The sequence below is a fragment of the Lipotes vexillifer genome, unplaced genomic scaffold (assembly GCF_000442215.2).
Source record: "Lipotes vexillifer unplaced genomic scaffold, Lipotes_vexillifer_v1.1 scaffold394, whole genome shotgun sequence".
Lineage (NCBI taxonomy): Eukaryota > Metazoa > Chordata > Mammalia > Artiodactyla > Lipotidae > Lipotes > Lipotes vexillifer.
This window is the reverse complement of record NW_006791731.1, coordinates 1,817,441-1,841,306: the sequence shown is the minus strand read 5'-3', so window position 1 is coordinate 1,841,306 and position 23,866 is coordinate 1,817,441. Positions and strand designations below refer to the sequence as shown.

General features: G+C 64.5%; 1 protein-coding gene across 1 annotated transcript in view; it reads right to left on the bottom strand.

Moving 5' to 3' along the window:
* Positions 1 to 1,949: 1,949 nt before the first annotated feature.
* Positions 1,950 to 23,866, bottom strand: part of TSNARE1 (t-SNARE domain containing 1) — a 55,149-nt gene continuing 33,232 nt past the window's right edge. The window contains exons 9-14 of the mRNA XM_007464625.1: positions 23,622 to 23,780; positions 12,225 to 12,297; positions 6,152 to 6,234; positions 5,579 to 5,752; positions 4,749 to 4,893; positions 1,950 to 2,539 (exon numbers count right to left, since the gene is read on the bottom strand). Coding sequence (XP_007464687.1) covers positions 1,950 to 2,539; positions 4,749 to 4,893; positions 5,579 to 5,752; positions 6,152 to 6,234; positions 12,225 to 12,297; positions 23,622 to 23,780 — 1,224 coding nt within the window. The remainder of the gene's footprint in view (positions 2,540 to 4,748; positions 4,894 to 5,578; positions 5,753 to 6,151; positions 6,235 to 12,224; positions 12,298 to 23,621; positions 23,781 to 23,866) is intronic.

The following is a 23,866-nucleotide window of genomic DNA, read 5'->3' as shown; positions in this document are numbered from 1 at the left end:
GCTCCTCCCTCAAAGCTCTGCTTCTGACCAGCTGCCGTCTAAGCCAAGACCCAGCCTCCTCCTTAACGGATCTTCAGGCCACCCCCACCCCAGATCCTTGGCTCCCCTCTCCACAGGAACACCCCTGCGCTCGAGGCCAGGCAGGGGCCCTGTCCCCCTGCCTGCCACCCAGGCTCCCTCGTGCACCCCCAGACCGATGGCCCGACAGGCAGGCACCCCACCCCAGGCATGCCCTGCCTGGCCCTCAGCGGGCAGAGAGCATACTGGCCCTGTGGAGGCAGTCAGACCTCTACTCAGCCTGGGCTGCTGTGTCCTCAGCACTCAGTGCAGGGGTCCAATAGGGATTATGGGACTGGCCAGAGTCAGAGTTCAGCACGGGACCAGGGTCAGAGTTCAGCACGTGACCAGGGTCAGAGTTCAGCACAGGACCAGAGTCAGGGCTCCGAGTGTGACCAGGGTCAGGGCTAGGTTGGGATCCGAGTAGGTGTTGACCAGGGTTAGTGGGTAACCTTGGAGAGCAGTGTTCATTGCCTATAGAGAGGTGTGTGTCCACTGCAGTGGGCATCTTAGTGGACAAGCAGGGTCCGTGCCTTTCACCTGGAATGAAGCTCTAGGAAGACGCCAGCCATGGCACTGAAATGCACTCTGGCTTTGTAGGGCTGAAGGAAAGGCTGCCATGGAGAACACATGGTGTCCTCCAGACCGCAGAGGAACAGGAGGCTGGAAGGGCGCTGGCCACACTGCAGAGGGCTGGATGGGCAGCTAAGGAGTTCGGGCTCTCCTTTGTGGACAAGAGTTGCTGACATGCTGCTGGCTCCACGGTAAACAGAGAAACCAGGAAAAGTCCCTCCCACTGTGTGTGTTCCACCCTGGTCTCTGCTCCCCTCAGGGCCAGGCTGCCTGGGAGCCCTGGGACCAGCATGCTATCCAGTTCGTGCCAGGACCTCAGCCTCTTGATTCTGGAAAAGGCTTTCATCACGAGTCTGGAGAAGGAGGCAAAGGGGAAGCTGGAGGTGGCACAGCCCCAGGGCCACGAGGATCCCAACAGCCACCCGAACTGTGCGCTGAGGCCCCTGTGACCTGCCTGGCAGGGCCAGTAGCTGGGGCCAGCCCCAAGGGACCCCACAGGGCCAGGAGTCACAGGTGAGATGGATCTGACACCGGGCGGGGGGAATCAGGGCTGCCTGCCAGGCAAGGGCGGAGGCAGAGCCCACGCGCAGACAGACGGGCTCCATCTCATTTCCTGTCAGCATCACCCTCGTTATCATCACTGCCTTTTTTTGTTGTTATTTTATGCTTATATGAGAAAAATATCTTTTTCCAAGAAAAGTCAACAGGTATAAAATGGCATCCCACCCCATCCAGTACCAACGAACATATGTGCACATACATATATACACCCCACACCGCAGACATAAAATTGAGAGAAATAACCGCAGGCCCACGGGGCGTGGTTCCCTCGGGGCAGAATCAAGAGGATGCAGGGGCCCAGCCCCCCTCAGTCCGGACACCCGCGGAGCAGGCGGGCTTCCAGGAGTCACTCCAGGGCACACGCCGGGGGCTTTCTGGGTGCCCAGCAGAGCCACACTCCAGGGCCCACACCCGAGGCAGTGGTTTGGGTGCTGCGCTCCGCATGCTTCCTCCCGCAGCTCCGCTCACCCACTGCCCGCCGAGAGGCGCCCCGCTCTGCACTCCACAGCACTCGCCCCGACGGTCGGAGCACGGGATGGGAGCGGAGGGGGCTCGGTCCGCCCACCGGCGTCACCGCTGAGTAGACCTCAGCCCGGCCCTCCGTTCGCGTCGCAGGCCCACGGACAGTGGCAGGACGGAAGGGGCAACCACAGGCGCAAGTCCTGCGTCCTCCCTGGCTCCATCGAGGCCCCATCTCTGCGCCTCAGAGGGGCAGGGCCGGAGCCCCTGCTCTGCACACGGCCCACGGGGCCCAGACCCTACATCTCCTCCTCCACCTTCAAGATCATCCCTGAGAAGACGGCCTGGCCTGTGTGGCCGCCCTGGGGGCTGCCCTGGGAGCCTCCAGCTGGCCTGCAGGCTGTTCCACCCCCAGGGGAGCCATCTGGGACTGCGGGCGAGGCGCCCCGGGTCGGCAGGGCCTCCACCAGCCTCTCCAGGGTCCGGTTGAGGGCCTCGACGCCATCGGCCAGCCGCTGGCTCTGCTCGGCCAGCCGCTGCAGCAGCAGGTTCTGCTGGGCCAGCAGCGCGCTCTGCTGCTGGGACCAGGAGCTGAGCAGGGCGCCCTGCTGCCGCTGCGAGTCCAGCAGCCGCCGTTCCAAGTCCGAGGCCTCAGCCCCTGTGGGCTTCCCGGGGGGCTGGGGTGCAGCCGAGGAGGGCGGCGAGGGCCGGGAGGCCCCGGGGAATGTGGCCGTGGCAGGTGCCGAGGCCGGGGAGGCGGGCGGGGAGGGTGAGGAGGGGGACGCAGGGAAGGCTCCTCGGGGGTCCAGGGAGTCGGCTTCAGGCAGGCTTGGCCCATCCAGCGTCCGCAGGGGTAGCCACAGGCAGCCGGGGGCCTCGTCGTCGTCGGCTGGCAGAGGGAGACAGGAAACGTGAACCTTCGCCAGCCAGGACCAGGGCAATGCCAGGGAGCACCACCTGCGCGAGGCCCTCTGCAGTGGGCAGCAGCGCCCTCGCTAGGACACCAAGACGCAGAGGGCGAAAGACGTCCTCCAGTAACGTCAAGGTAAAACTTCAACCTGGCAGCTCCAAAGCCAAGGTGCCACCACCATGCTGCCATCTGTCTGTCCATCCACCCACCCACCCAAGCTGGCCATTATCTACCCACCCTCCTGTCTGCCCATCTGTCTACCTACACATATCCACCCACTCATCCATCCCCTCATCTATCTGCCCATCTGTTTGCTCATCAAGCATCCATCCATCCCTCCATCTGCCCACCTCCTTCTTCCTTACATCCATCCATCCATCATCCATCCATCCATCCATCATCCATCCATCCATCCATCATCCATCCATCCATCATCCATCCATCCATCATCCATCCATCCATGCATCATCCATCCATCCATCATCCATCCATCCATCATCCATCCATCCATCATCCATCCATCCATCCATCCTCCATCCATCCATCCTCCATCCATCCATCCTCCATCCATCCATCCTCCATCCATCCATCCTCCATCCATCCATCCATCCATCCTCCATCCATCCATCCTCCATCCATCCATCCATCCATCATCCATCCATCCATCATCCATCCATCCATCCATCATCCATCCATCCATCATCCATCCATCATCCATCCATCCATCATCCATCCATCATCCATCCATCCATCCATCCATCATCCATCCATCCATCATCCATCCATCCATCCATCATCCATCCATCCATCATCCATCCATCCATCCATCATCCATTCATCCATCATCCATCCATCCATCCATCATCCATCCATCCATCCATCCATCATCCATCCATCCATCATCCATCCATCCATCCATCATCCATCCATCCATCATCCATCCATCCATCCATCATCCATCCATCCATCATCCATCCATCCATCCATCATCCATCCATCCATCATCCATCCATCCATCATCCATCCATCAACTATCCATCCTTGATCCGCCTATCCATCCACCCACTTGTGTATACACCCTTCCAATCCTTCAGTCCCTCCATCCATCCATCCATCCATCCATCCATCCATCTACCCATCCATCTGTCCATCCATCCATCCACCAAGCGGACATCCCACAAACATGAGCAGCTGTATATAAAAGCACAGCTACCCCAGGGTAGCAGGAAAAGGCAAGACTTGGAATCCTACAAACTGGGCTCCAAAATCAGCTCTTCCTCTTGACAGCTGTGTGACCTTGGGAAAACCCTTCTCTCCTTTGGGTCTCAAATCCCTCGTCTGCAAATGAGAGGCCCAGCTGAAGGCTAACCTTCCAGTTGGCTGGGTGTGGAGGGTGAGTCAACCAAGGTCCCAGGGAAAAGCCCTGGGCCTGAGCCCCAGGTTGTGCTGTTCTGCCTCGCTGACACCCGCTGACACGCTGCGTGGCAGTGGGCAAGAACACGAGGAATTACTGCGGGGCGGGGGGCGACTCTGGGCTGTCCCTCCTGGATCTGAGCCCCTCTCACCTCACCTATGGCACAGGGGGTCCTGCTTTGTGACGGAAAAGGGGCGACGACAGCACCACCGCAGAGGCCTGGGCGCACGCCCTCCCCGGCGCCAGGGGGGGTTCTGAGCCTGGTGTGTCCGCGGGCACAGTGGCCGCCCGTCCGCCTCCTGCTCTTCCTTTTCCTCCTCCTCCTCACTGTCACTTCCTCCTTCTGGGCTCCAGGCATCTGCGGTCCAGGCACTTGCTGACCCTCCTGAGCCCGGAGGCTCACAGGCGGAGCCTCCCTGCCGGCCTGCTGCTTCCCTCCCGCGACGAGGCTTCCTGGGGTGGAGGGCCCGCGGCAGGCACTGGCCCGCTCGGAGAGTTCCCGTTGGAGAGGCCGGGCCCTGGGCTTCTGACAAGTCCACCTTGCCTGTCAATTGCAGCCTGGGAGGCCCTGGAAGGACCCAGCCAGGTGGAGAGGTCCAGGCGCAGGTCTGGCTGCCCTCGGCGCGCTGAAAGGTTGGGGCCCGTGGCTGGGGCAGAGAGCCCCGAGCTGGCACCAGCAGACACAACCTCCAGCCCTGCCTCCGCCCCATCCTGCAGATCCATGCCGTCGCCCCCCCTCGGTGTGGTGTTCTCCAGCTGTCATGTGTGGCCTACGCTTGTCGCCCTGACTCAGGCGTCTAGTGGCCACTGACAGAGAAAAGGGGAGGCCAGCAGTGGGGCCAGCCTCCACCCCACGACGCACTCTCGTGTAGTCCAGCGGCCTCCCATCCCCCCGCGTGTGCTCTGCCCACTGGGCTCCCTGAGGGACGGGAAGCCTGGCAAGGGAGCGCAGCTGCTAGGAGGGGCCGCTCTTTCCCACGCTTCGCCCCGCCCACAGCCCTGCCTGGTCCAGACGGTCACCCTGTGCTCTCTCCTCCCCGCTAAGGCAACCGGAGTCCCTTGCCCAGCACAGGCCTGACTTCCCGAAGCCCCCAGGGAACAGGACGTCGTCCATCATCTCTCCCTGGCCCCCTCCCTGCTCCCGCCAGCATGGCCCCCACGCAGCTGTCCGCAACCCCGGCCTGGGGCGTCCCGAGCTCGCCCGGGCAGCCCCTCCCTTGGCCTCTGTCCCCTCTGCCAGGACAACTCCTGCTCGGCGCTCCCCCAGGAAGCCCTCCCTGCCTCGGCTGGCCCAGGGCCCTTGCGTCACTGGACTGGACTGTCCACCCCGCCCACCCCTAGGACGCACGCTCCAGGAGAGATGCGCTCTGTGGGCTCCACCCCTACAAGTCGGGGCGCAGCACGGAGCGGAGGGCCAGCGAGTGATGGCGAGCAAGCGGAGGGAGGCTGCGGGCCCCCGCTCCCTGCTGGACCCAGGTCTAAGCCTGCCTGGCCCAGTCAGGGGCTCACGCGGTGGCTGAAGGTCAGCACGGCAGCCCAGCATTGGTCCCCAAGGCTGCCCTAAGCCCACCTCAAGCAAATCAGGGTCAGATATTTGTCCTCACTCCCTCTGAGCCGGCCAACTCGTCCCAAGCAGAGAGGGCTCCACCAGCTCCAGCCGGGGGCCAGGCCAGGGGCAGACACGGACACACCCAGCCCAGCGGCCGGAAGGCCGGGCGGCCCTTTCCATGGCCCACGCCCTCCAGGAAGGCAGCAGACACCGACAGACCCATCCTGCCCTTTTGAGAATAAGGGAGAAGCCGCAGAGCTTCCTGCAGGGGCAGCTGGGGTGCTGCACACCCTGGGAACAGGGAGACACAGCCACGTCGGCACCCACTGCAGCGAGACCCAGCTGGTGGGCGCTGCTCCTGGCCGCCCCTCACCCCTGCCCTCTCACTTCACTGCTGAGCGGTGGGCAGAAGCCCCGGCCACGCTCTCGGCGGCGCGGTTGGGGGAGGGGGTGGTGCAGACTAGGGGGAGGCGGGACCTCCCACCCTGGGCACGCGGCCCGCAACCCCTTCCTCTCCCCTCCCCCATAGCAGCCCGCCTGGGCACAGAGAAGACCCTGCGGGCCTGCCCCTCCCAGGCGCGGGCAGGGGCCGGAGGGGGGGGTGGGCTGTCCCCTCACACTGACTTACTTGGTGCCGGCTGGCTCCAGCCAGGAGCTCCCTGGCCGCCTCTGCGTGCGAGGACGCAGCCTCAAGGCCGGCTTCAGTACTATCTGCAAATCAAGACAACAGAAGCAATTACAGAGTGGAGACCCCGAGGCCACCCAGGGCCGTGGGGACGGGGCGTGGACGGCATCTGCCCCCGGTGATCACTCCGAGGCACAAGTGGGGAGTCCAGCCTCCGGAGAACAGAGGCTGCAGCGATGGGGCACCGGTCAGCCCCCTGGCGTGGGCACTGGCCGGCCTGAGCTGTCCGGACAGAGAGCCTGGGAGTGCCTGTCCCTTGGAGCCGCGGCAGCCCACTCAGGAAAGGGTGAGGCCCGGCTCTGCAATGACCACACGCTCACAGAGTCGCCATGAAGACAGCGAGACTGGGCCTGGGAACACCCTCCTCCGCACTCGGCCCTGGACATCAGCAAGTGCACTGACCGGCCGGTCCTGACAACAGTGAGGGGCTGAGTGGGGACCAGGACTTCAGGCAGGGGCTGGCGGGGTGCGACCACGCAGCCCCCCAGAGGTGCCAGCCCCACAGCACACCTGAGCCGCTCTGACGAGGCCCAGGGGCCGCCCTTGCACACGGGGAGACTCCCCTCAGCGACGCCCTTGGTAAAAAGGCAGCATCACGTAAAACAGGTGCCAAATCCATCCTTGCCCTGCTGTGGATGCACAGCCCAGCTGGAGGGCACGCAGGGCAGGGGTGAGTCAGGACCGCGGTGCTTGACCCCAGCAGGAACTGGGTTTGCACGCAGCTGAGGACCAGGGAAATTCTCTATGCTGTTTTCTCTCCTCCCAAAGGGAAGGACCGCCCAGACGATCAGGGAGTGACCGCGGCCATGGGCACGGCCCTCAGCAGGGACCAGGCGCAAAGGTGCATCAAGTAAATTCTTGCAGGAAAAGAGGACAAGCCTCCAAATTCATGCATTTTGGTGAGTACTCCAGAGGCAGAAACGGCTAAACGCACACATCTCCCTGGAGAGCTGCGCTCCTGGGCACCACCCAGGCCCAGGCAGGGACGGTTCCCATAAACGCAGGTGCCGCCCAGGCACCAAGTCCCCTGGGCCCCGGGTTGAGCAGGGGGCGTCTTCCCTGCCTGTGGTTCCCTCCCTGAAGTCTGAGTCCGGCTCCTCCATGGGGAGCCCCATCAGGAGAGTATGGGGGCACAGGCAGGGCCACAGGCCCCCGGGCTCACCCCCAGTCCCCGTGGGGGGTGCTCGGCGGGGGCTGCCCTGGAGGCCTCTGCTCTGGGGGTCTCCAGGGCACCCAGACTCTGGGTCAGGCCCCCCGGGACCAAAGAGAAGCCCCTCAGCACCACTCCCCCAAACACGGCCAGAGCTACAGGCACGCCGGGGGCGGGGGGCCTGCACTCTGCCAACCAGCTGTCCTCAGCCCTGCAGCCGGACCCTGCCCAAGCCCCAGGCCAGAACTGACCCAGAGGCAGGAGCCAGTGGGGCTGGGCCTCGACCCACCCCCAAACCAGGTGTGGCAGCCACTGCCCTGCTTGGTCTCAGCCCACCGGAGCGGGGAGGGGGTGTCCTGCCCCTACGCCTCTCTCTCACTCATTCAACAAACCTCTCTGAGTCAGCACTGTGCCAGCCGATCCCAAGAGGAGCTCGCTGTCAGCGTACCGTCCCGACGGAGGAAAGCCCGGGAGCCACGGGGCCCGGGACGGGGGCCGTCGGCCCACCAGAGCAGGCAGGGGCGTCTGCGCCAGGCTGGGCCTCATGACTCAGGAGCGTGCCGAGCGCCACACCCGGAGGCCACCAGGAGAAACACAGCCACCAAGCTCCTGCCTCGATCCGGGGCTGGGAACGCGCGGGACGGGTCTCAACACCACCTGCTGCCAGCCCCCCTCGGCCCTTAGAGTGTGCCCACCCTGCAGCACCCCAAAACCAGGTCTGGCTCTGCCTGTAGGGGAGCAGGTGGCCTCCCGAACTAGGCCCCTCGCCATGGTCCAGCCCAGGGCATGGCCGTGTCCTGGGTCTGCGTGCATTTCTGATCCGCTCAGCCCTGCTCAGTGCAGACCACCACTAGAAGGTCCGCTGGGGCCTCTGCTGGGGGCGTCTGTGGCCCCTGCTCGTCCCCACGAGGCTGAATCCTGCCGCCCACTCTGCAGCCCTCAGGAGGGAGCTGGTCCTGCTTCTGGCATCGTCTCCAAAGTCCTTCCAGCAGCTCCCCAGGAAGGGGTGAGGCAAGGGTCCGGTGGAGCTCAGCTTGGAGCTGTGGGTGGAGCCATTATGCGCAGAGAGAAGGCAGCCCGGAGAAGGGCTCCCCTGACGGACACTGAGAGGCGCCTCGAGGAGGAGGAGGAAAACGGGTGCGGGGAGGAGACGCTGAGGTGCCCCGGAGGGCCCGGCCCGCCCTCCGCACCAGGCTCAGAAACTTCTGCAAAGCTGGCCCCGGAGGTGGGCCCTGGGCTCCGAGGGGTCGCCAGGCCCTGGGAGGCTGCGAGCCCCAGACACTGCCCTGGCCTGTTCTGGGGGCTGAGTGACCCAGGGAGAAGGGACCCCACTCTGAGAGCCCAAGAGGGCGTCGGGAGGTGAGCTCACCCACCCTGCCTGCCCCACGCCCAAGACAGGGCACAGCAGGGGCAGGGAGGTGAGCTGAGCCGGGCCAATGATGGAGGAAACGGTGCCAGCTTCCCACGATCACCCGAGCGATTCACGGGGACCTCAGCTCCCCAAGGTCTCGGAGGCCCCGCGGAGGCCCTGTCATGTGGGGCGACCCCAGATGGACCTGGCTCTGAGCCTCAGCTCCTTCACGCCCAGGACTGGCCTGGAGCCTCGGTCTCCCCATCTAGACGCACAGGGGCCTCAGCTCTCCCCGCGGTTCTTGCTCGAAGCTCCGTGCAGGCTGTTGAGGGTCCACTTACTCGGCAGGGCCTCGGCGGGCTGGCCCTCGCCTCCTGCCCCTACGCCTCTCTCTCACTCATTCAACAAACCTCTCTGAGTCAGCACTGTGCCAGCCGATCCCAAGAGGAGCTCGCTGTCAGCGTACCGTCCCGACGGAGGAAAGCCCGGGAGCCACGGGGCCCGGGACGGGGGCCGTCGGCCCACCAGAGCAGGCAGGGGCGTCTGCGCCAGGCTGGGCCTCATGACTCAGGAGCGTGCCGAGCGCCACACCCGGAGGCCACCAGGAGAAACACAGCCACCAAGCTCCTGCCTCGATCCGGGGCTGGGAACGCGCGGGACGGGTCTCAACACCACCTGCTGCCAGCCCCCCTCGGCCCTTAGAGTGTGCCCACCCTGCAGCACCCCAAAACCAGGTCTGGCTCTGCCTGTAGGGGAGCAGGTGGCCTCCCGAACTAGGCCCCTCGCCATGGTCCAGCCCAGGGCATGGCCGTGTCCTGGGTCTGCGTGCATTTCTGATCCGCTCAGCCCTGCTCAGTGCAGACCACCACTAGAAGGTCCGCTGGGGCCTCTGCTGGGGGCGTCTGTGGCCCCTGCTCGTCCCCACGAGGCTGAATCCTGCCGCCCACTCTGCAGCCCTCAGGAGGGAGCTGGTCCTGCTTCTGGCATCGTCTCCAAAGTCCTTCCAGCAGCTCCCCAGGAAGGGGTGAGGCAAGGGTCCGGTGGAGCTCAGCTTGGAGCTGTGGGTGGAGCCATTATGCGCAGAGAGAAGGCAGCCCGGAGAAGGGCTCCCCTGACGGACACTGAGAGGCGCCTCGAGGAGGAGGAGGAAAACGGGTGCGGGGAGGAGACGCTGAGGTGCCCCGGAGGGCCCGGCCCGCCCTCCGCACCAGGCTCAGAAACTTCTGCAAAGCTGGCCCCGGAGGTGGGCCCTGGGCTCCGAGGGGTCGCCAGGCCCTGGGAGGCTGCGAGCCCCAGACACTGCCCTGGCCTGTTCTGGGGGCTGAGTGACCCAGGGAGAAGGGACCCCACTCTGAGAGCCCAAGAGGGCGTCGGGAGGTGAGCTCACCCACCCTGCCTGCCCCACGCCCAAGACAGGGCACAGCAGGGGCAGGGAGGTGAGCTGAGCCGGGCCAATGATGGAGGAAACGGTGCCAGCTTCCCACGATCACCCGAGCGATTCACGGGGACCTCAGCTCCCCAAGGTCTCGGAGGCCCCGCGGAGGCCCTGTCATGTGGGGCGACCCCAGATGGACCTGGCTCTGAGCCTCAGCTCCTTCACGCCCAGGACTGGCCTGGAGCCTCGGTCTCCCCATCTAGACGCACAGGGGCCTCAGCTCTCCCCGCGGTTCTTGCTCGAAGCTCCGTGCAGGCTGTTGAGGGTCCACTTACTCGGCAGGGCCTCGGCGGGCTGGCCCTCGCCAGCGGGGCCGGGGGCCGCGAAGGTCTCGGCCACCATGCGCTCGACGGGCGTGAGGACGGGGCCGGGGGCCCGGGGGCGCTCAGCCAGCTTCCTGCGCACCACCCCTCGCAGGTCCCGCCACTTGTGCTTGACGTCGCCCAGGTCCCGGCGGCAGTAGCCCAGTGCATTCACCGCCTGCAGGATGCGGCTCCACACGCGGTGCTTCCGGGCGGGTGGGCCCCGCAGAGCCCCGAACAGCAGCGGGTAGTGGCGCGTCACCCTCTGCACCAGCACCTCGGTCTCCTGCGGGCTGAAGTTGGGCTTCCGCGTCTTGGTGCGTGAGTGGGAGCCCGGCCGCAGGGGCGCACAGCCCGGCCCGGGCAGCAGCGCCACCATGGCCGGCTCGGGGCTGGAGCTGCGCCGGCACGCGGCCTTGCCGCTGCTGGACCCTGGAAAGGCACCGGAGGCTCAGGGCAGGCGGAGGCCAACGGGCGCCTGGCGGCAGATGGGACGGGCCGTGGAGAGCAGAGCCCCCGACCCCGGCTCGTGGCCCCGGGTCTCCACTGCCCCCCGTAGAGGGGACGGTGGCCCCAGACCGACAACCATCATCGCAGGGACACCCGTAACAGCACGCAGCACGCAGCGGGGACCCGTCTGGGCCCAGGTGCTCATCCCCTCCGCCAGGCCCCAACCAGGGTCCCAGCAGGTGAGTCCTCGCCACCTCCCTGCCTGGGACACAGCCCCTCCCGATCAGTGATGGGGCTCAGTGACCATCCAGGTGACACCTGGGTGTCCATCTGGAGCGCACAAGCCTCCTGCACGAGACGGCCAGCCAGAGCGAGGGTGAGGGAGGACGTGGAGACAGAGGAGGCCCTGGGGTGACGGGCGGCCCCGCCCAGAGCAGGGTCCTGCAGGAAGGAACCCAGGCTCTGCAGGTGAGCGAGGGGCCAGAGGCAGCGCGGCCCAACTCTCTCCAGTCACTCTGTTCCTGGGGGTGCAGCACACCCTGAGGAGGGCAGCTGGGCTGCCCGCTGGGGAGCAGGGCGTGCATGGGCCTCAGCACCTCCCCGGCGCCCGGGCCTGAGAGGCAGGAGGTTATTCAGAGCCAGGGGACCCCAGTGAGGCAACGACTCGGCAGGGGAACTGGGTGGAGGGTGGGGGGAAGCCCTGGGCCATGGCTGGGTGCTGACTGCTGGCCGAGTGGCTCTGGGCGCCCCGAGCCGCCTTGCTCTTCAAGGCCAGGGGCTGTGAGTACCCCCTCCCCGACCTCCCCGCTGCCCAGGGCAGCCGGGCACTCAGGGCAGCAGCAGGAAAGCCTTAAGGCCACAGCGGGTGGCAGGCTGGGCTGGGTGGGGCAGAGGCCCTCACGTGGGGGAGGCTGGGAAACAGCAGGGACGTCAGCTCCCCCCTCACAGCCCTGTAACCCACCACGCACGTTTCCTGGGAAGCGGCTCCCGGCTATACACCCCCAGCAGTCTCCGCGGGGGGACCCGCTGCAGCCCATCCCCCGCCGAGGACAGCTTGTCCTCCCCCTGGGGAGTCCCTGGCTGGGGAGGAAGGCCCGGGGGGCGGGGGGGTGGGCAGGCAGGCCAGGGCTCTTCCATGAGCGGAACGGGTAGGCCAGCCTCTTGCGTGCAACTCCTCAGGCCCGGCCTTCCCGAGGGGCTGGGGGCGACCTGAGGAGGTGGGGAGGGAATGCGGCAGATGCCCAGACCTCCAAACCTGCCCAGGCCTTGCCGTCTGCCCACGCCTGGGGGAACGGGCAGGTGGCTGGGTGGATGGCATGGGTACCCACCGATGGCCTCTCCTTGCTCTGACACCATGGAGGCCAAGTCCTTGATGATCTGGTTCACATCCAATAGGTCACTCTGTGGAAACAAGATGGCAGCCATTAGGTCAAGGGCACGGCCACCAAGAGTGCTAAATGAGAGCCAAGAACCAGAAACAAGGCCAGGGTCACCCCGCAAGTCAGAGACATTGCTGGGATCTGAAATACTGCCTCCTGACCCTGAGGCCGAACCCCATGCTGAGGATCCCAGGGCTGTGCGCTCCCTTGCTGTGCACGGAAGACCCAGGGTCTGGAAGGTTGCAGTCTAGTCTCGTGCAGGGCTGTGGCCCCAGCACTGTCCTGCAGGCCTGACTAAAGGAGGAAAGAGGCTGAGAAGCAGAGGGCACAGTCTGCACCTCCCACAGGCCTGTCAGTCCTGCAAACACCTCACTCCTCATTCCCTCCCAGGGGGGCTCCTTGACAGAGGGTCCACTTTTCCTTCTCTGTACACTCGGCACCTAGCATGGGCCAGCACACGTGGGTGGGTGGTGGGTAGATGGATGGACGGTGGATGGATGGACGATGGACGGTGGGTGGGTGGGAGGGTGGACGGTAGCCCCACTGCTGTCTAAAGAATGAGTAACTTCGTGAAGCTAGTGAACGGGGTAAGAAGCAGAACTGAGACCAGGAAACTGGGGTACCTCCCACCCTGCATGTCATGCAGGCCTCTTGCATCTTCCAAGCCGCCCACCTCTATCCTAACTCCACTTTGCCCAGCAAGTACCAATGATGCTGGTGAGGGATGTGGCCACACCACTCACAGACCACTCGCCTGGGGCTGTGCTAGGGGCACATCACACATGGCCACCTTCACACCTGGCAGCACCTGTGAAGGGAGGTCACAGCACCCACCTGACAATGGAGGTTGTGGGGCTCGGAAAGGTGTGTGACCTCCCGGGCCTCACAGAAAGGGGGAGGGCTGGGATTGGCACCGATGCCCGCTGACTTGAAGCCCTCTCCCTGCAGGAGACGGCTCCTCCACCGGCCAGCCAGGTGACCCTGCGCAAAGTCATTCACCTGGGAGCCAGCTTCCCCCACCTACCACTGGGCAAATCCAAACCTCCTCCTCCCTCAGTGCCTGGCGCGTGGCCAGGGTAGAGCCAGAGGGAAGGTTCCTTCACTCCCGTGAGACTGGGTGGGGGGAGGGTTCACAGCCCGCCCCTGCCCCTACCACCCTGCAGCTCATGCGGAGCCTGGACTGACTTCCACGAGGGTCATTTCACCCCACTGCAAAATATTACAAGGAGACTCATTCCCTTTTTAGGAGTGCTCTGGGAGATGAAGCAATTAGCCTGATCTTAAACCAACATGTACTATCAACTGCAATTCCACCACTGGGCTCACACACGGCGGAGGCGGCGGCTCTGCTGGGATGGGGCCCACAGCCGGGAAGGTGGTGGTGAGCGTGGGGCCTCGGGTGGCCTTGGCCTGGGCCCATTTCCGAGATCCGCATCCCCACGGCCCTCCCTGGCTGAGGCCACTGGTGGGGAGGCCAAGCTTAGGCGCCACCCTAAGGTCCAGACCTCAAGGTCACACGCGACAGCTGCGGGCTCAGCCAGGCTGTCAGGCAGACAGACACACCTCTTCACACTTCCAGGTTCCCGTCCCAAGGCCACCAGACCACCAACCTTGACCCCGGCCCCTGAGCTTGCCCAGTGGGGCGCAGACAGAAGTCTCTCTCGCACAAGGCTGGCCTGGGGGCCCTGAGCCTGACCGTGGGTGCACTTGGACTCGGGGGCTCAGAGGAGCTTTTCTAGGGCACACAGCCTCCCATGCTGTGTGAGGGCACCACCGGTACCCCCACTTTCAGGCGGGGAAATCGTCACCAGAGGTTAAGGGACTTGCCCCGGGACACGCAGCTGGGAAATACCGGCACCCGCATGCACGCCTGCCCGGCCCCCCTTCCCTGGGTCACCACTCGGAACGGGGCAGCCCCCGCAGTTGGGACACCTGATCAGCACCCAGGGGCGGCGGGTGCTCCCAGGGACGTCTGGTGCCACAGCCACTGGCACCGGCAGACTTAACGTGCACGCACTGGATCCCTTCCCGTGGGCACAGGGACGGAGCCTTGGCAAAGGAGAGGACAGGGAGGGGGCGGCTGAGCAGGGGCCACGAGCCCGGTGCCTCCTGGGGGCCTGGGAGCGAGCCCACCGCCCCTGGAGCACGAGCGGCCGTGCGTCACCGTGGCCTGGCCTCGGCGGGACACACGGCTGCTGTAGTGGGTGTTCCTTGTCTGCAGCAGCACTGACCCTGAGAACCCGGGACAGCCCGGGTGGAACACGGGGTCCCTGGTCCGGCTCACATTCTGGGCTTCGGGAGAGGCCCCCACGGAGATGCAGCAGCCAAGGCAAGTCTCCAAACGCTGCAAACACACAGGCACAGCGGCTGCCGACCAGCTCTACAAACTGCCGCCTCCACCAGGGCCTCGTCTCCTCCCCACGTGAACTTTCTGCAGCGAGGAGCCCTCCGAACACGGTCGGGGCTGTGGCCGAGGACGGCGGCCCAGAGCGGCAATGACCCGGTCCGCTGGCGTGAGCTGAGATGCACCCAGAGCACCGGGCACACAGGCCAGCAGCACCGAGGAGGCAGAGTCTCACGCGGGTGACCCGCCCGGATGGCGCTCCAAGGGCACCCGCATCTCATCCTCCAGAAACTCATCATCACGGCTGCCTCCTGGGAGGTCTCCACGCACTGGGATCTGGGGAGTTGATGTAACCTTTGACACGGACACCCTCCTTCATTCCCAGCCTCCCTCTTTTTAAGACGCCTGAGACTCTGGCCGCTGACCGTCGCCACCGCTCGGCTGGCGTTGAGGAGCGCCACCAGCCCCACGTCCTCTGCAGACTGTCCTGGGGCCCTGCTTCACCCTCAGACCCATGACCCTCCGAGTTGCTCGGTGATGAATAAATCACTCGCTTGGAAGAGACGCTCAGGCTGGGCTCCTGGAACGGCTTTCTGCAGAGACCCTTCCCCAGGTGACTCAGACCCGACTCTCCCAGGACGAGGCTGGACCCGGACCCCTAATTCCCTCTCTGCCTCACACAAGATGAGCCAAACCACTCATCCCGCGACCCACTGGGACAGGAGGCGCGCTGGCCAAGTGTGAGCCCAGCTCCTCTCCAGGGCCTGCGCCCCCCGCAGATGCCCCAGCCCAACCTCTCCAGCTCGGCGCACTCCCTTGCAGACGAGAAGCCCGTCCCGACTCCCAGGTGTTTGCACATCATACAGCGCAGCGTCCTCCTCGCTCAAGAGCCCCCCACTCCCTGGAACAATCCTTCTGAATAAAGATCCTACCCACTCAAAAAAGAAGGAACCTGCGGCGGGGGGATAAGGGGAGCGAGGGTGTCCAGGGCCCCCCTGCCCCAGCGGGTCTCCACCAGCTTGGTGGCCAAGGGAGCGAGGATGGGAGCAGGGGACACTGCCCCAGCACCAGGCTGACCCCCGACCTCGGGCCACCATGAGGGGATCAGCAGGGTGCGCGCCCCCCACCACGCAGAACCAGACGGACCACGGGGAAAGGGTGGCAGGCGAGCCTGGGGCCACCGACCCCTCCCGGACTCCCAGGCAGAAGCCTCCTATGTGACCTCAGAGAACGGACCAGACTGGCTCCGAGGGGCTGCTCAGAGCATGGGGACCCCAGGATCCCAGCTCCCAGCCAGATGAGCCTGTGGGCACACAGCCTCCAGCCCCCCTGCAAGGTCTGGGGCAGGGAGCCCCACGCGCACTTCCCTAGTAACGCAGAGCAGGTGTGACCCTGGCTGCCCCGGGGGCTGCGGTCCCCACCCCCAGCCCCAGGCCCAGGCCTTTGGCCGGTGGAGGAGTTTGTGGGCTAGCACCTCCTCCTCGTCCAGGATCACTCACGGGTGCTGGGACTTGCTGGCTGGGGGTAGACCTGATGACGGGCCAGAAGAGGGAGGGGCCCAGGGGCGGGGGCAGCGCACAGAGCGGCAGTGTCTGGGCACAGGTGACCGGCACGGATGGCTGTCCCTCCGGTCACTGTGCTGGGCACCTGAGCAGGCCTGGGCTCCCGATGGAGGATGCCAAGGGCAAATGAGGGGGCTGTGCCAGCGATCTGGGCCCCACCAGGAGCTGGGGTAGGAGCCGAGCTCCAGGCAGAAGTCTAGGACTCAGTCCCCGGGGTGTGACCTCAAGGCCAGGCTGGTCACAGGGGCCATGCTGGGAGCCCAGAGCCCCCCCAGGGCTGCCCTAGGATGGAGCCCCCGGGGACGGCAAGCAGCCCCAGCCACGGTGCACGAGGGCGGCAGGCACTGGGAGCCATGTGCCCAGGCGTGGGCACCAGAGAGCGGGAGAGACTATAAAACACCTTAACTTAGTAAATGTTTAAATCAGGCAATTATTTTCCTGATTGCTTCTAAAACTAGAACTCGTTAAAAGCTCTCACGGAATCTTCTCTCTTTTTACTGGCGCTGAGGAATAACAACCATGCACAGGACGTAATAAAACCTCGTGTGTGTGTGTGTGTGTGTGTGTGTGTGTGTGTGTGTCCTCCACCTTTAAGAGCATAAGGAAAGAAAATGCCGCTGCATTTTTCTCTATCATGCAATCTCTTCTCATAATTAGGATCTTGGCAACCATCCACCTACAGAGACGACGGTCCCAGTTCATGGAATAGCCAAACTCTATTTATCGATTTATTCACATATTTATAGCTAGATATTGGCCAGATGAACCAGCCCCCTGCGCTCTGGCTGCACAATGCCAGCTACTGGCAGGGTAGCTGAGGCCCCACAGGTTCTGCTCAGCCTGGAGGCCCTTCCTGGCCCCTCTTTACCCCAGCCTCCTCCCTCCTCGGCCTGCCAGGTAGCCATGGCAACAGAGCAGCTGGTGAGCACAGAGCTCTGCACCTGGGTCAGGTGACACAACAGCTCAGGAGGGGAACAGGTAGCGCCAGGCCTCACAGGTGCGATCAGGTGAGCTGGGCTTGGCACAAGGAGCCGGTGAAGACATGGCAGCACAGGCCGCGGGCAGAGCCGGCTGGGAGGCAACAGGTGACTCGGCCAGACAAGTGCCTGGCCAGCCCGTTCCATGCTGGCAGTGGCTGGGGACACGTGCCCATCTCATTCGACCTCCTCCCAACCCCCTGGGGAGACCAGGCACCGCCCTGCCCTCCAGACAGGAGGAGCCCACCTCAACCAGAGTTAAGTGACCAGCCATGGGCAGGGGAGCTGGGCCTCATGGGCTGGCTCCTGGGCTCCGCCATCCCCTCGTGGGGCGATCTCAGTGCTCGGCTGCAACCTCCTCAACTGGGGAAGAGGTGTCAGAGCATCGCAGTCAGGGCAGCCCCGCTCTCAAGTCAGGCAGCTGGGCTCCAGTCCCAGCTCTGCCACACGCAAGCCGTGTGGCCCGGCCAGGTGACGTGACTCCGCCAAGGCTCCACCTCACCTCTGGTCAGACTGGAGCACCGCGCTGCTCACGCTCACAGGGCTTTTGTAGGGGCTGATAAGAAGCTACTCGTAAAGAAAGGCAGCAGAGCCCTTTTATTAATACACAAACCTTCTGCGGAGTCCCAACACGTAAAACTTTTCACCCATTCACCTGCCATCCACTCAACCCTGTCCATCTATCCACCCATCGCCCACCCATCCCCCTACCATCCATCTATCTACCCACCCCTCCATCCCCCATCCCCTTGATTGTTCCAGAGAGAGTCACTGAGTGCCCAGACAGTGTCGTGCACCCTCTGGGGAGCCAGGACTAAAAGAGACGAAAATCCCTGCCTCCATGGGGCTTACGTTCTCCTGGAAGAAGAGAAAGAGCAACGAGATAGGTAATTAGGTGGTATGTTAGACGATGCAGAGGACCAGTGAAACTTTAGACGGGGAACATCTGAGTCAAAACCTGAAAATAAAAGGAAACAAGTTGCTGGAGTGTCTGGAGGAACAAGGGTCCAGGCTCGGGACGGGGGTGGGGCTGGAGGGGCGCACTGGCCCGGTCCTGGCACTGTGACCTCAGCCGCACTCAGGCAGGAGGGACAGGGCAGCCCACTTTGGAGGCAACGAGGAGCCCAGGTCTGGGAGGTGGGACCAAACTGCCCCCGGGCTGGAGAGGGCCGCCCCGCCAAGAACCTGGGGGGACGTGGGCCCAGAGCTGGCCAGGGGGCAGCAGGAGCACGGGGGTGTGGAGGCACCCCTGGCAGAGGCGAGGGGCAGCCGTGCAGGGACAAAGCAGGGGTCACCCGTTAGCACTTGGGCAGCAGGGGGGGCCCTGAGGGTCCGTGAAGACCACCGGCCACAGCTGTAGGGACAGCAGGCGAGCCACTGGCCAGCGGGAGCCCGGGGCTCCGAGGGCGGCCTTGTCTGCAGAAGAGGAAGCTCTGGAGGCCTTGCCTCCGCCCTCTGGGAGGACGGTCTCCTGGGAAAGGGGCCCCGGCGGAGGGCTGCACACTTGAGGGAGTGTGGTGGGGACCTGCAGGCACCCCTCCTGCCCCTCGGGAGAGGCCTCGCCCTGTCTCCCAGCCCCCAGCTCAGCCTGCAGCCCCAGGGGTCACCACAGTGGCACCCAGGGATGCCCCACATTCCAGTCTGCCAAGCACCCCGCAGCCCATTATCTGAGAGTCCCCCATTTCTGATCGCCCCACAGGACTAAGAAACAGGCTCAGAGAGGGGACCTGAGGCTGGAAGGGATGCGAGGGGGTCCAGCTGGGAGAGCCGGCTCTCCCCAGGCTGGCCACAGCCTTGCTGTGTGTCTGAAGGGACCCCAGCCCTTCTCTCGGGACCCCACATGCTCAGTTACAGAAGGCACAGGATGGAGGGTTCACGGCCACTGGGAATGGGCAGCGGGCACCCAGCCCTGCGGGCCAGACTCCAGAGGAGGGAGGGCCGAGGCCCTGGAGGATGCAGGGCTCTGGCACAGCTGCGGGTGGACAGACAGGCCGTCGAGGGGCAGAGGACAGGCCTGGGGACAGAGCTGCCACTGGCCGACGGTGGGGAGGGGCAGCAGCTCCTGGACCTTACTTCACCGGGAGCCCAGACACCTCCTGACGCCCACCGATCCCGCCGCTGCCCGCCCACCCCCAGCCCCACGCCGCTGCCGGAACCCATGCACAGCTCACACTCCATAACGACATGGACGTTCCCTCTCCTCTCTGCTCCAGACAGGGCCACTGGCCAGGAGGCTGCGAGCCGCCACCTCTGCCCCAGCATCACCCCTCCCCGACCCTCGGGGTCCTGGGAGGTTTGGGGCCCCTGAGGCCTGACCCACCTGGGGCCAGTGTCAGGGAGGTGCCCTCAGCTGGGAAGCCAGAGACCAGCCGCCTCCAAAACAGGGCGGGGGGAAGAAGCCCAAGAGGGGAGCCAAGGGCTGGCGGGGGGTGGACGGTGCCGCCCCGCAGACCAGGCTCCTGTATGCTTGGAGCTCCCCTCGGCCTGGCACGGCCCTCCTGATGCGCCTCGCCTGGGTGCGGCCAGGACCACCTGGGTCCCAGCCGTGTGGCGTGCCTGTCGGGAAGCGGGTACCATCCTGGCTCCACGGGAGCACGTGCCAGGGACACGTGTGCCCTGGGCTAGCGCGGCCCCCCTCCGTGATCAGCCACTCTGCCCTCTGGAGCCACGAGGTGCCCCCCTGCTCCTCTGGCTGGAAGGGGCTATCCAGAGGGGTCTCCTGCACTCTGGGAGCCTGCAGGCCAAGCACAGCCGTCCTTGGGGCAGGGAGCCAGCCACTGGAACACCAGGCACACAGCTCTCCATCACCACGGCCGCCTCTAAAGCTCCAGGCAGAGGGCAGAGCAGGGGAGGGGTGGCAGCCAGCAATACCTGGATCTGGGAAGGGGCTTCCAGGCTGCAGGAGCCACAGCAGCAGCAGGTGAGGCGCCTTCCGGGCACCACAGGAGCCCAGGGGTGGGGAGGGCGTGTGTCTGCGGGGTAACAGGGAAGAGAGCAGTGGGGGCCATCTCATCGTGCCCACAAATGGGGAGCCCCCAAAGGGTCTTAAAGGACATTCTGTGCTGCCAGAGGACGGGCTGCCCGAGGAGGTTGGGTGGAGGTCTTTATGGCGCCCCCAGGGCAGGATGCCCTCACTCGAAACCTAACCGAGCAGGTCCAGGGGCCACTGAGCCAGGGGAGGGCCCAGAATCACTGCAGGAGGCCCTGGCAGCCCTCAGTCTCCTTCCCACTCACCACCTGATCCCTGGCCAGCAAGCCAAGGTGCCAGTCAGCCCCTGACAGCCCTCCATAGGCCATCTGAAATGGCAGCGCCCTGAGAGGGAGGCTACTCTCTGACCCACCCATTTCACAGATGAAATGACCGAGGCGAAAGGCAGGCCCAAAGTCACCCAGCCAGTTAGTAGAGACTTGGCTCTAAAGCCAGGAAAAGGCAACCCAGGCTGGCACTTTATTTTGCCCCATAAGGTGATTCGGACGGGGTAGGAGAGCAGGGGCAGAGACACTGAGGGGCCCATCAGCTCTACACCCTCAGCGCCAGGCTGCCTGGTGCCCCACAGCCACCCCGAAAATGCCCATCATGGACCAGAAAGCAGAAAGATTATGAAGGAAGCAGATGTCACTAACCTGTTGTCGTGACTTTAATTCCACCTTTTGGGCCTCAGTTTCCCCATCTGTCCACACCCCCTACCCCCCACCTAATAGGTAAGTCCTTCAAGGCAGAACAGGGCCTCAAAGGGGCTCCCTGGGACCACAAGTCTCACTCCAGTAACACTGTGAACGCATAAACCTATGCAAGTCCAAAAGCCCCCCTGGAATGTGGGGGGCAGTAGGGGGCGTGCGGTAAGGAGTTTCCACACGGAACCAGTCTGCAGCCTGCCAAGGCGAGAAATGCCACGTGTGTCTTCCTGAGACTGTTCCCACAGTCCCCTTCCCAGAGCACTGGCCCACTCACCACAGCCCAGCCCCCGACAGGCCATGCAGATCTGGACAAACAAGCCCCAAGAAACCTAAGCAGAGGGGTTCTGGCTGTCTCTGCTGCCAAGACTGAGGCTCGGCACCTTTCCCCTTCCCGACAAGTCCTGTTAGAGATGTGCTGTCACCAGGACAGATGCAAACCTGGGGGAGGGCTTTTTAAACGCTAATGACAATTTTCGTTTGTCTGTCTTTCCCACTTCCAAAAACCCGGAAGTGGAAGAGGGAGGGAGGGAGGGATGCAGGGAGGGAGGAAGGGATGCAGGGAGGTGTGGCGCCCAAGACCAGTGATGCTGACTCCCCATCCCACGCCATCCCCCTCTGGCCAGCACCTGCTTCGTACCCACATCACCCACGCTGCAGATGAGGAAACAAGCAAATCAGTGAGGCTGGCCTCAGGTCCCACCCACGGCCCCCCAGGAAGCTCCAGCCTGGCTCTGAGGGCCACAGACAAGACATTGAATTCAGGTTGGCCCTGCATCAACCGAGGTCCTAGTCGGCCCAGAGCCCCACTTCTCTCCCACCAGCCCATGCCCCTCCATCTTGGCTAAATGACAGCAGTGGCCTCCACATGGGGCCCCCTCACCCCCCGTAAAGCCCACCCCCTGCCTGTACTGACCACTCACACGAGGAGGGGCTGGCGGTACCTGGGCCTCTGCTCCCCTGAACCCTGGCCGGGGGCCTCCGCGTGGGCACAGAGCTGTGCATCTGGCCCCTACCTCAACCTGGCGGCCACGAGAGGCTGTCCAAAGCACTGGCTGACCCCCTGAGCAAACCCCACGACCTCCTGGGGCTTTGCCCTCAGAGCGGAGCGCCCACCTGCTCAGGAGCTCCCAGCATTTCCTGGGGGGCAGCCCTCACCCCACTCACGCCCTCAGGCCCTGGGCCCTGCTGGGGAGCCTGTACCTCTGCTCCCTATGTGCCGGGCCAAGGCCAAGTCCGTCCGTCCTAAGCAGCCGCTTCATCCCACCTCACACAGGCGGTCCAGACCCCCAGATGTGCCCGAGGGGCTGTCGGGGGCTCTCCCTAAGAGGGCTTCAGCTCTCGAGCTGCAGGAAGCAGCGGGTCCCTCTCCGCTCAGGCCTGCCGGCACCCGGAGTTGTCGGGGCGACGGCTCCTGATTTGTTCTCAGCTTCTCTGGGAAAGCAGGTCTCACTGTGCCAAGGGCGGGATAAAAACATCTCTGTGTGTCTGGTCCTTTCTGGACCATCTCGGCAAGAGGGAGAGGCCTGCCTCCCGAGACATGGCTCCCGTGTGGCTGCCTTTCTCTCTGGGCAGTGAGGTCTGGTTGGGGGAGGCGGTCCACTGAGGCAGGTCTTCTGACGGGGGCTGAAGAAACAAGCATTCCTCCACCAGGCCAAAGTGCAGGGGTGGGCAGGAGGAGGGGGGTCGAACCCCGCCTCTCAGGGGGGCATCCACCTCCTTCAAGAGTGTAGGACCTGCTCATTGCAGACATGGTGACAGGGCCTGGGCCAGTGACTCAGTTTACCAACTTGCCCAAGTCTCTCTTTTTCTAAAAGGATCTGCTTTTAGGGAAATTTTGTTCCAGAAACCCAGCTCCTGAGAGCTTCGGGGCAGGCAGGCCCCCCAACTCCTCCGCCGGCAGGCAAAACCGAGGCCCAGAGGGAGGAGGGGACACACACTCAGAGGCTCAGGCCCCACCACCAAGAGAACCAGGCGGCCCAACGGCCACATTCCACATGCACTTCCCACAACAGGAGGCCCCCTTGCACACTCACTGGCACACCTGCCCCTGCACCTGCACATCCACCCACATACTGGCACACCCACTCAGGCACCTGCTCCCACAGGCCCATCTCAGGGAACTGCACACCTCTGGCAGCTGTCACAGGTCATCCATGGCCAGCAAAACATCTGGCAGCACGTATTACACACGTGCAAACTTGAGAAGAACAGAGAACTAGCAGCCCCCCACACCCCATGGTCGGACACTGACAACACCACTGCCACCTGCTGGCAGCCACCCCAAATTACAGGTTCAGTTCTCTCGGCAGTTCACTCAACCACTCAAAAACTATCCACTGGAACTAACTGCTCTGGGCGCTGAATGGCCTCATCAGAGCGAAATGGCTTCCTGGAAACCTAAGCGTGCAGTGAAGGAAGCAGCCACGGAGACCGGCACGTGCCACCTGGGCACAGGCCCTGGGCTCCAGGCCAGAGGGCTGAGTCCACTAGGAAAACGTGGGGGGCGGGGCGATGAGACACACGGTGAGACTCTGTTGCGTTCCCTGGACTCCCTCTCTCCACCGGGCGGCCCAGGTGGCCAAGCTCAGGCAATGCCCTGGGAGCCCAGGTCCAGCCCCTCTGGGCTCGGGCAGGGGGAAGGCCTCAGTCTGCTGGTCACAGAGCAGTGGCACCAGCAAAGGGCCGGCCCAGCCTCCACTGCTGGAGCGCCGAGAGCCACCACGGGAGCCGGGGACACCCACGGGCGCACGCACACACACGCACGCGTGCGCACGCCAGCCCGCACCTCGATCTGCAGGATGGCCTCCTCACGCAGCCGGATGGCCTCCAGGTCCTCCTCGGTGATCTCCGGAAGCAGCGCCTGCCCCTGGGCCTGCCACACACCGTCGCCCCCGTTAAAGATCTTCTCGTCCTCGGACAGCTCGGCAAATGGGGCCTGGGGACTCTGCCGAGACACAGACCAAGGTTACCCGCATGCACAGCCCGCTGCCACCAGGCCGAGCTCTCGGCAGGCACCCAGGAGTCCCCAGC